Here is a 12,207-nt window from a genome sequence, read left to right as displayed (position 1 = left end):
GCCGGGATGTTGTCGGGGACCATAGTCTTTGCTGCATTCAGTGCGCTCAGCCTTTTCTGAATATCACAGAGTGAATCGAATTGGCTGAAGACTGACTTCTGTGATGGGAGGGACCTCAGGAGGAGGCCATGATGGATCATCCACTCAGCATTTCTGGCTGAAGATGGTTGCGAACACTTCAGCTTTGTCTTTGCACTCACGTGCTCATCGCCATCATTGTTGAGGATGAGGATTTTCATGGAGCCTCCTCCTCCCTTAACTTGTTTAATTGTCCATTACAATTCACGACTGGATGTGGCAGAACTGCAGAGCTTTGATCTGATCTGATGGTTGTGGGATCGTTTAGTTCTGTCCATAACCTGCTGCTTCTGCTGTTTAGCATACATATAAACCTGTGTTGTACCCTGACCAGGTTGGCACCTCATTTTCAGGTACGCCTGCTGTTGCACCTGGCATGCTCTTCCACACTCCTCATTGAACCAGGGTTGGTCACCTGGCTTGATGATAATGGTAGTGTGAGCCATGAGGTTACAGATTGGTGATGGAATACAATTCTGATGGCCCACAGCACCTCATGGATGCCCGGGCTATGAGCTGTTAGATTTGTCCTGAACCTAACCCATTTAAGGATAGGTTCAGAACAGATGGAGGGAGTCCTCAATGTGAAGACGGGAGCTTGGGCCCAAGTTTCCACAAGAAAAAAAACGGGCGCCCCTCCGAGCTGGGAGCCCGTTTTTCGCGCCTAAAACGGCGCCTAAAAAAATCCTCGGTATTCTCCACCTACTTACAGGTCCTCTGGCACTCGGCGCAGCCAGCACGAGCTGTGGGGGGGGGCGGAGCCAGGTCCTGGCGCTGAAAACAGTGCCGGGACCTCTGCACATGCGCGCCACAGTCGGCACGCAAGTGCAGTAGCTCCAGGCGCCGAACTGTGTGGGAGGGGCCCGAAGCACGCAGCCCCTAGCCCCTAGCCCTGGCCCAATGGCCTCACTGGGGCTGCGTGAATGAGGCTCCTCCCACGGCCAGCTCCTGCTCCCCCCCCGGACCAGACCCGACACTCGCTCCCCCCCCCCGCCGACCCGACCCGACCAGACCCCCGCTCCCCCCCCCCCCCCGCCGACCAGACCCGACACCCGCTCCCCCCCCCGCCCCGAGACCCGCTCCCCCCCGCCCCGACCGAGACCCGACACCCGCTCCGACCCGAGACCCGCTCCCCGACCCGAGCCCCGACCAGACACCCGCTTCCCCCCCCCCGACCTGACACCCGCTCCCCCCCCCGACCCAACACCCGCTCCCCCCCTCTTTCCCCCCGACCCCCCCCCCTTCGCCCCCGACCCCTCCCCCCTCCCCCTCTTTCTCCCTCCCCCTCTCTCTCTCCCTCCCCCTCTCTCTCTCTCTCTCTCTCCCTCCCCCTCTCTCTCCCTCTCTCCCTCCCCCTCTCTCTCAGCGGCACGAACAGCTGCAGAATTCTCCCTGGCTGAAGCACTTTCACACAGGTAGGAAGATGGTTTATTTAATCTTTTCTTGGCTTATAAATGTTTATTCAGGTTGGATTTATTTGTATAATATTTGTAGAAGTATAAATAATGATTATTGTCGAATTTAATGAGTTCCCTTCCCGCCCACCTCGTTCTGGACGCCTAATTTGTAACCTGCGCCTGATTTTTTAATGTGTAGAACAGGTTTTTTCAGTTCTACAAAAATCTTCACTGGCGCCATTTTCCTTTAGTTTGGAGTACATTTTCACTGTGGAAACTTTCAAATCAGGCGTCAGTGGCCGGACACGCCCCCTTTTGAAGAAAAAATTCTGTTCTAAACTAGAACTGTTCTACCTGACTAGAACTGCAGAAAAAAAAATGTGGAGAATTGCGATTTCTAAAATAGTCCGTTCTCCACCAGTTGCTCCTAAAAATCAGGCGCGAATCATGTGGAAACTTGGGCCCTTTGTCTCCACAAGCCGCAGATTGTCTGTAAAGATCCTAAAGCGCCTGATCCAACAACCGGTATAAAAGGGATTCAAACCCGAGATCATAGACTCAAGCAGACAGGTTGCCTTGGACTCCTGCACTGCTTGCTGTCCATTCAGATCAAACTCAGTTATTACTACTTAATGCAATGCGTACAATCGGGGCTGCAGATGCCAGTACATTTTTACTCACAGGAAGAAAAAGTAGTTATAAAAGAATAGGAGAATCCTGGCTACAAGTATCATTAATTCTCTAAAGAGTTAGACGTGGATCTAAACTACAGCACAACAGAGTTTTTACTTAAATGAACACAACAGGATCAGAAGTAATGGCACTATACCACGATACTGATTTTTATGAAGTTGTACTCACTCCATTCCTTGGGCGGCCTGACGAGCAATGTCAATCAACTGAAACATCTCCAGCTTTATGTCCTGCACATGTAAGTGTTGATAGAGGCTGTTGCCTTCACACCACTGGGTGACAATAGCTAAGTTAAACTTAGTCATGTAGCCCATAAATAACAAGATATTTACATGCCGTGTCTTTCTGCAAGAAGAAAACAGATCACTATCTGAAAAGCACCTGCTGTAAAAAAAAGTGACTGATGCTGAATACATATTTTTAAACATTTTATATTTTTCTCTTCGTCAATTTCCTCCCCTCTCTCCGCTCCTGAAGGTGCTGACTAATTGCTAGGTTGAATCGGTGATAGACACCCACACACTTCACCCAAGTGAGCATACGGACATGTGAACCTTGATAGTATCTGAAGGCTACTTGATCAAAGTTTGATTCCGATATCTACACATCGCCCTTCTAGTTGGGATACTGGATAGCAATCCTAAAAGGTACAACGAGCAATGACGTGATGTGACAGCTAGAGTAAATAGGGTGTTGAGGTGCATTCATAGGACAATTCAATATAATATAAGGCATACTATTTTGTCCTTAGTCAGGCTGCACTTGGAATACTGTGTCCAGTTTTGGTCTCCTCACATGGTGGTGATATTGAGACTTTGGAAAGGGTGGAGAGGAAGGCCACGATACTGATTCCCAATATAAAGCATCATAGTTATCAAGATAGGCTAAAAGAGTTTAGATGGTGAAGGGAGTAGGTTGTGTTCCAGCTTCAAGTTTGTTCCAATTAAATAGGTTAGGGAGGACCGGGGTCACAATGTTTAAGTTGTGTAAGGTCAGATCTAGGTTAAATGTCAGGAGGTGGTTCTTTTCCCAGAGAATAGTGGACCTCGGGAACAGGCTGCTGTCTCATGCCGTGGACACAGACTCACTGAATTCCTTCAAGTGAGAGCTGAACATGTTTCTGGTTGGGGTGGACATCACCTCTTACAAAAGGTAGGTACTTCAGAGAATTCAGGGCCAGAGTGATCTCCTGGACTAGATTTAATTGCCTAGATAGGTCGGTGAGGAAATTCCAATATTCCCCCCCTCCCCATTTGGCCTGGGTTTTTTAATCTGTTTTTTTGCCTCTCCCAGGGTAGGGTGGGGTGTGTATATATTGTGATACACAGGTATCGCTATTGTGTGAGATAGGCTGGATGGACCAAAGGGTCTTTACCAATCCATCATTGTTCATATATTCATAATTTTCTCCTCCTGAACCAGTGGTGCTGAGGTCAACTGTAGCACCCATACAGTTGCGCTGGCTGAGATCGACTAAGATAATGCAGATTGCCTGAAAACTTCTTGGTCGCTATGGCTCACCGATTGACTTGGATAAACTCACTGAGCCATCAAGGACTTTTAAATATCAACAACATTAATTTATATAGTGCATTTTAACATAGAAAAACGTCACAAGACATTTCAGAGGCGTAATCAGAAAAAAATGGGCACAAACTCAAAGAAGGAGATTTTGTCCAAAAGCTTACTCAAAGAGTTTTTAGGCGGAGAAGGAGAGGGAGATGGACAGGCAGAAAGGTTTAAGGAGGGAACTGCACAGCCTGGGGCCTAGACGGCAGAAGGTATGGACATCAATGGTGAAGCGAAGGGAGGAGAGCATGTGCAAAAGGCCAAAATAAAAGGAATGGTGAGTTCGGTGGACTGGAGGAGGTATCAAGGATAGGGAGGGGAAAGGCCACAAAGAGATTTAAACATGAGAATGAGAATTTTAAATTGGTTTCATTGGGGGACTCGGAACCAATGCAGGTCCGCAAATTCAGTATTTTGGATGAGCTGAAGTTTACAGAACGTGTAAAATGGGAGGCTTGCCATCTGCCTAGGCACTACGCTCTGGAATTCCCACCCTAAACATCTCTTCCTCTCTCTCCTTCTTTAATATGTCCCTTAAAACCTACCTCTTTGACCAACCTTTGGGTTACCTGTCCTAATATCTCCTTAGGTGACGGTGTCAAATTAATCACTCCTGTGAGGCGCCTTGGGATGTTTTACCATGTTAAAGGCACTATACAAATGCATGTTGTTGTTGTTGTGGTATGTGGCAACATGGTTAGCTCCTCCTCGCTTCCATTTTTCCATCGTCGATAGGCAAAGCCCTAAACTGTTCAGTGAATAACCTACCAAGAACTATGAACCAAGTGTTTCTGTTGCAGTCTTGAAGAAAAATAAATATTTGCATTTATGTTGCGACTTATAATGTCATCAGTGCTTTGCACAATGAACCACTTGTGGAGCTCAGTGATTTTTTTATGCAAGCAAAAATGAAACCGCTCTGCGCTGGCAACATCTCATAAACAGCAATGAGACAAATGACCAGTTAATCTTCACTTCTGGTGGTACTAATCAAGGGAGGAATACTGGCCAAGATACTGGGAGAAACTCCCTACTTTTCTTACCTTAGTACCTGAACTTCATTCCGAAAGGCCTGGAGTTGTTCTGGTGTTGGATCAGTCACCTTTAGAATCTTTACAGCTACATCACCTGAAATACCAAGTTCACAAGCACTTCCATCAGTTACACAACAGAGGAGTCAGTCAGGTTGTCCTGATCTGTGGCTTGTGACTTCCATTATGTGTCATCATGATACCAGGGCTGGAGTGTGCATTAGACTAAGAGAGATCTCTCGCTTCTCCATTGGCGACTCAGCGTTACAATTTTTTCCAAATGCTTCTACTCTATCTACAGCCACCGGGCCAAAATAGTAATACCACAAATAAAGCAGCTACTGTCTTGACCAAACAATGCACATTTTAAACAAACTGATTACCCTGCCCATTACTTAGTCTCTGATTTTAAAACCTAGTCTTAAGCTACAGTGTTATTATGCCATGGCATATAATCATTACTTTAAAAGACATTGATCACCTAGATGGAAATCGTAGTACAAATCTAATACAAGACGGAGTATGTAACATTAACCTCACCTCATAGCACTTCAGCTTATTAACATTTTGTTAATAAAATCCCCTTTAGGTTCTGTAACTTCCTTGATGACAAAATAAATTGGATTAGAAATGAACAAATTGGAGAATTGATTGATCAAATTTAATTTTAAGATTTGGCATTTTTTCCCCACACCAAGGAAAGATCCACAAACAGTCAGAATAATAGTCCTGTGGAGCTATGGACAAATACAATTGTCTGAGGCTGTGTTAAGCGTTATGTAAGATAAAGAAAGAACATTAAATAAAAATCTGCAATCATTTTACTTCAACGTCAGTCCTATGATTTGAATTAAAGTATAAGAAAACTCTTCAAAAAAAAAATCAGATTTCTCTTATTTTGTGCCTTCCAGACACTGCTATATACTTTGGCTCTCCCAGTGATGTGAGCAAATCATCAAAGTGAGACTCACCCTCAGGCTCTTTAACAGTAATACATTCTGTGCCAGATCGAAAATAAAAATTTCAAGACTAGAATTGCCCATTTTCTTTAGAATCTGCTATAAACAGTCTTGGTTGCTCTTTGCTTTGTTCTCACTTATAAGAGAAGGGTTTTGGCAGAAACCATATGTATTTTCCTCAGATGCAGCTTGTAAGGAAGAGTAAATAGCCTGAATACCTCAGCAATACTGAAGAAATAGTAGAGGAAGCATCAAGAGCACAACAGCAACATTTCTGGTGACAGTAGAGGACATAACAAGTGAAATGGACTGCATAAGAATTGAGGAAGAAAATACATTCTACTTTGACACCTGCCTGTGCTGTATTTCTCTTATATTTTACAAAATAAACAGGTTAGTGGAATGGACAGACAGGTACATTTCAATGTGGATAAGTTTATGGTATGAATACATTTCGGGAGGGAAAACAATAAATAAGAGTATACGCTTAATGGAAAGATGCTGAAGGGGTTTCCTGAAACTGCGAGTTAGGTAAAGACATAAAACGTCAAACAACATTCTGGGTTTTGGAAATAGGGGCCAAGAGAACAAGAGCAAAGCGGTAACAGTAAGATTACACAAGGCAATGGCTACGCCACAGTTGGAAAACTGTGTGAAGTTTACTAAAAGAACATTAAAGCCATAGAGTGTACAAAACAGATTCATGGGATGATACCAGGGATGGGAAAAGTATAGGCTGAGATTTTTCAGGGGCAAAAAGACATTTTTGACCGTGGGTCGGGAACCTGCCGTCAAGCTGCCACCACTGGCCTTTCCCAGATTTTGGATCTGTCAGGATTGAACAGACCAGACATGCAGTGGCGGCGGATATAATTTCGGTCATTATGACCTTGTTAAGAGCCTATTAAAAGGAATTTTGAGCTGAACTTACCATTTTACCAGTTTGTCCACAGGATATACGGTGCTCGGGGATCATGTCAGGTGTAAGGACTTCGGGAGTTCTGTGACCAGGAATTCATGTCTTTCCTCAACAGCTGCAATTGTGTTATAAAAGCTCCCTTCTCGCAGCTGTTTACTTTCCAAAGATCAAAAGCTGTTGCTTTCTGCATTTGGAAGGCACTTTTGAGCTTTATGCAAGCTGCATGTGTTTGGAGCAAACTCTCTATCCAGTGTCACCTCATTGGAATAACCTCTCTCACCATTGACAGATCTCAAGTTTACCTGCCATCTATTTACTTTAGCTTCTGTGCCCTGGAAACTCTCTCACCTTGGTCCTCAGAATCCCACCATAATCAGCCCCAACACCAGCAGCACTAGGCACACCAGCAGCACCAACATTCTCCGCAATCAACTGATGCTGCACAGGACACAGGGCATCAGCACCCGACCACATTGCTGCCCTGGAGGCCAGGGATGGCCACACCATTTACTTCACTTGACACTGTACACCCTGGCTGCCACATGATGTGCCAGGCTGGCACCACCCTACAACACCATAAAACATCCCTACAATGACAAAGCCATTCCTTTCACTCTCATCACTATTGCGGAGGGTACCGTTATGTCTCACCATTCACTGCAACTCAGTAAATCACTTCCAAAGGTGCACACAAATCTGTCCAAGAAGGCAACGTGTTGAAAATAAAGATTTCAATGTTTGACAACACATTAACAGAAACGTTACATGAACATTGTCTAAAACAACCAAATGCCTACCCTTGTGTGTTGTTAGTTGGTATGAGTGGACAAGGGTGAGTGTGAGGTGTGGCTAGTGAGATGGGGAAGTGATAATGTAGACAGAGCGGGATGGGTGGAGGTACAAAGTAAGTTGGTGTAAGGATGTGCAGGAGTAGGGTCGGGAAGACAGAGTGATGGGGATGTGTTGAGTGGCATAGCAGGGTGAGGTTGAGTGTTGCTTTGCAGTAACGTTTTGAGATAATTGAAAGGTTTGCGCTACTGAAGCCTATTCCTCCTGATGATATCCCTGCGTGTGTCCTCCTGTGCAATCAGGCTGGGGAGGGCTCCTTCGCTCATTGGAAGGGAAGAGAACCTCCCTGTGTGCTGTGTCTCCCTCCATAGGAGTGCAGCTGTGTATCCTTGTGCAGTGTTTGCAGCACCTCAATGCTGTAGAACACTGACAGCACAACTGTCAAAATCAATTTGCACATGATCCCTTTAAGGAAACCGGCTGATGACACGTCATCAAATGACATCAGACCCGCTTCCTTCAATTGGCCAGCAAACACGCTTGGTGACTTAACAAGCCCAATTTGCGCAAAATCATTTCACAGAGCGGGCTGGAGCCAGCAGCGAGAACGGGACCCGCCACATTTGGGGAGTCAATGATGAGGGGATCATCAATTAAAATTGGTCACTAAGAGAAAGGATACAGAAGAATTTCTTCAGCAGAGTTGTAGCTGAAGCAGAGACCAACACATCTTTTAAGAGAATAAATATTGGAAGCAGAGCAAGGTACAAGGCTAGGGAGAGAGAGCAGGGATTGGTTTTTGATTGCTTCAGCAAGGAACCAGCACAAACATAATGGGCCAGTGGCCTTCTACCATGTTGTAAACCTCTATGGTAGCTTTTAAGCAGTTCCAATTCAAAGCCACAAATGAAACTGTGAAGCTGCAATACTGGAAGGAAGGAAGAGGAGATGCAACTCCAGTTAGCCTGGCTTTCAGTACAGTTTAGTGCCCAGCTCTAACTCTGGAGCAGTTTTTCATTTTCACATTTAAGTAAAGCTGTGTGTGACCTGCTATATTTCCATTACGACAGTTTCGCAAACTTCCTCAGCTAATCAGACTAAACAAACCATTCATTATCATCAACAGTATAAATAACCAGTCAGGAGGCAGGCCAATTCACCCACAATCTTCAACACCCACCCATTGCGGTCAGTGCAGCAATTCCAAATCATATTCTCTCCAGTAAACCACAAGCAGGGCACTGTGTGAACAGCCAATGTGCAGATCTGTTTATTTATTAAAACTGTTCAGAGGGCAATTGAGTTGAACTTTAAATACTGGTTTTATAACACCTATATAAATGCCAAAAAACATTCACCATTTTAATTAAGTTTTTCAGTTGCTTTAGGCAGTAGCACCAGGTTTTAAAAGCCAAAGTGGAGACATACAGCACACGAGTAATATATCACACAGTAAATGTGGTCTTAGGAGCTACTGAGAGGACCATTACCCAACAATTGTTACGCAGGACCCATATATGTAGCATGCAGGTTAAGGGTCAAATACGACATGAACCAGTGCCAACCTCGCTCGACTAATGGCTTCTTTAAAAAAAATACATTAATCAAGTGTAAAATTCTCACATAAACATGATTTTAAGATTCAGCTCTGGAGAGTGGCCAATTTGTTACTTAAACTAAATCTTTTAATAACTTTAATTTTCAGTATTTTTCTTCCTTAGCACAATATACCATTCACCATCACTTTCTCCCCTCAATGAGAGGATGGGAGAGACAAACAATTCTCAGGCCTCATCTACTTCCATTGGGTACCACCCAATTGGGTGCTATGATGTACAAATGAGTTTCCTGGCCTGGTATATCCTTCAGTTTCCCTGCTCTCTTTAGGAGGAAATAGTGGTGGTGAAGGAGGTGACGGCTCACCACCACCTTCTCTTGGCAACCAGGGTTGGGCAATAAATGGCAGCCATGCCAGCAAAGCCCACTTCCCGAGAGTGAGTAAAAAAAAATTATGCACCTTATTCAGAGAGGCCACAGATTGGCTTATGGAAAAAATGTGATAAAAGTCCCACTGCTGTAGTAGTGGGTGCTTTACCATGCTGGGGCTGAGGCACTTTGTTGGGCGAAAGCGGAGGGAGTTCTGCATGGTTATGCTCCAGCGGTCCTGTGCAGCCAGTGAGCTGGCTTTTGAATTGGAAAAAAAACACACATGCGCGGACTTTTCAATGGGCCCCTTTAACAGGCTGCGCAGCACAGAAAAAAATTACAGGGAACATTGCCTGAGAGTGCTTTCAGTGGCTGAAATTTTCCAACACTAATATTCTTCACTCTGATCAACACATAAAATCCAGTGGAAACAAAAATGTTAAAAAGTTATCCTTGGAAGCACTGGTTGCTTCATGAAACATTTTCCACCCAGATAATATAGCTACAGGATTGCAAATCAGATGGATTTCTTTCCAGAATTACATAAATGATAAATAAAAATTAATTCCAGCATCCAACATCAGTCCGAAGCATCGTGGATGTGCACTTGAAGTACTGTAACCTACAAGACTACAGACCAAGAGCTGGAAAGTGGGATTAGGCTGGATAGCTCTTAGTCAGCCGGCATGGACATGATGGGCCAAATGACCTCCTTCTGTGCTGTAAATTTCTATGATTCTATGATTGTTACTGGACTAGTAATCCAGAGGCCTGGACTAATGATCCAAAGACACGAGTTCAAATCCCACCACGGCAGCTGGGGCATTGAAATTCAGTTAATTAATAAAAATGGAATAAAAAGTTAGTATCAGTAATAGTGACCATGAAATAGTGACCGGATTGTTGTAAAAGCCTATCAGGTTCACTAATGTCCTTTAGGGAAGGGAACCTGCTGTCCTTACCTGGTCTAGTCTACATGTGACTTCAGACCCACAGCAATGTAGTTGACTCTTAAATGCACTCTGAAATAGCTTAGCAAATCACTCAGTTGTACAAGGAAGCAGTTCAAGAAGACAGCACCTTCTCAAGGGCAATTAGGGATGGGCAATCAATGCTGGCCTTGCCAACGATGCCCACATCCCATGAACGAATAAAAACAAAATTAATCACTATTCAAGGCAGTTCAATTTGGGTCACTTATTACATTTTCCTGCTACCTGTACTCAACAATGCAGGCTTTTTTTAAGGAAAAAAACTACATTACATTTAGATAGTGGATGGAAATAAATAAATAAAATAAATCAGCTTCTTACCATGCCATTTTCCTTTAAATACAGTTCCAAAGGATCCAGAGCCTATTCTCTTCAATAATACAACTTCCTCCCCTTTTATTTCCCAGTAGTAACTGGAATCTCTTTGAACACGTGCTCGCTGTAACAGACAGTATAGTGTTCAAATCAACTGTACAACTCTTAGAAGATATCAACATGTTTAAACATTCTGAAAAATATTAATTTTAGAAATATTAATCATTCAAGCCTCTAAAATCTTCCTGATGGAAATGACTAATTTATCACAAATCTTACTCCACTAACTCTTTGGAATGCATTTAGGGCTCAATTCTCCGAGCTGCTCGAATACAATTCAGTAAGCAAAGTAATGGGCAACAGGTTTTTTGTTAAGGGCTCCCTCCCCCATGCAATTCCACATCCAATCTGCTGAGTTAGCAGTTCTCAGCTGGGGTGCCAGAGTTGAGCTGGACAATTGGCCTCAGCATTCCTGGGTTAAGGAAAAGAAGCAAGGATTCTCACTTCTGGTTACTCCCCAGAGATTACTGCTGGAGTGTGAATGTGAGTGCGTGCATTAGGGTTGGGTTTAGCTGCGATGCCCCTCATGATCAAGCCGCCTGCAAACTTTCACTGCCGAAGCTCACACATGAATAACAGCCACTTGGGTAAAATAAGAGGGTGATCATGGAACCATACTCCGGGAAGAGGTAACATTTTCAACAGGAGATGCAGGGGAAAGATCAAATTTAACAGGAAAAACAATTAAAAATCAAGTATATTATTACACATCATCTATGTTTAAAAAAAAAGCTATTCTCTCGTCTCTTAGATGCCCCACCACCAACCTCCACTCACTGGTTGAGATAACAAGCAATCTCCTCCCAAGCCTTTGCCTATGCTGCCCTGTGTGTGAAAGTTGTTATTTCCTCTGGTTTCCTGTCCCACCGTGAGGGAATATGTTTAACACCTCCCTGGTTGTTGAAACAGATTTCCAGTTAGGGGAGGTAGATTTGCCCTGGCTTTGTGTTCACTTCATCTTTCCACAGGAGACATGGAGAACACATTGCAATACATAGCATCTTCTTTTTATTAAATTAATAAAATGCCAATTTAAAAAAAAATAGGATTAAAAGCATTTTCCAATCCAATGATGTCAGTAATACAATTATAAACACAAATTATAAATTTTCCTCCTCCCAGATTGGTCACCAAAGACTAGTAAGATGTGCTCCAAGCAATGTTTTTCATATAATTGACTCTATACATTATGCAATGAGAATAAAAAGATCTGTGACTGATAATGACGGCCTAGATTCAGGATGACAGGTGAAGAAATGAATTCAAATACAAATTTGGAGAGGGTATTTTTTGGATTTACAGGGAGAAGGTCTTTTGAAGTACCTGTACTAAAAAAAACTTTTATTAAAAAAAGTGCAGCTTTTCGACACTTCTATTCTGGTGAATTATGTCAATTGAAATGCAGTCACCTATATACATTATGCTACAAGCACTGTGAAAGGGCTCCAAATCCAGAATCTTAAGCAGTATGGTTCTGCA

At 43.6% G+C, this 12,207-nt stretch overlaps 1 protein-coding gene across 3 annotated transcripts in view; it reads right to left on the bottom strand.

The window, feature by feature from the left end:
- Positions 1 to 12,207, bottom strand: part of LOC139277208 (RAF proto-oncogene serine/threonine-protein kinase-like) — a 71,868-nt gene that overhangs the window by 17,769 nt on the left and 41,892 nt on the right. For 2 of the 3 annotated variants that reach the window (XM_070895356.1, XM_070895357.1), the window contains exons 10-12: positions 10,675 to 10,792; positions 4,781 to 4,865; positions 2,337 to 2,552 (exon numbers count right to left, since the gene is read on the bottom strand). In XM_070895356.1, coding sequence (XP_070751457.1) covers positions 2,337 to 2,552; positions 4,781 to 4,865; positions 10,675 to 10,792 — 419 coding nt within the window. The remainder of the gene's footprint in view (positions 1 to 2,336; positions 2,553 to 4,780; positions 4,866 to 10,674; positions 10,793 to 12,207) is intronic. The other variant, XM_070895358.1, reaches the window with a different exon arrangement.

This window comes from Pristiophorus japonicus, chromosome 12, assembly GCF_044704955.1.
Source record: "Pristiophorus japonicus isolate sPriJap1 chromosome 12, sPriJap1.hap1, whole genome shotgun sequence".
In the NCBI taxonomy this organism is placed as follows: domain Eukaryota; kingdom Metazoa; phylum Chordata; class Chondrichthyes; family Pristiophoridae; genus Pristiophorus; species Pristiophorus japonicus.
Note: the sequence above shows the minus strand (reverse complement) of the source record. Positions and strands in the feature narration are given on the sequence as shown.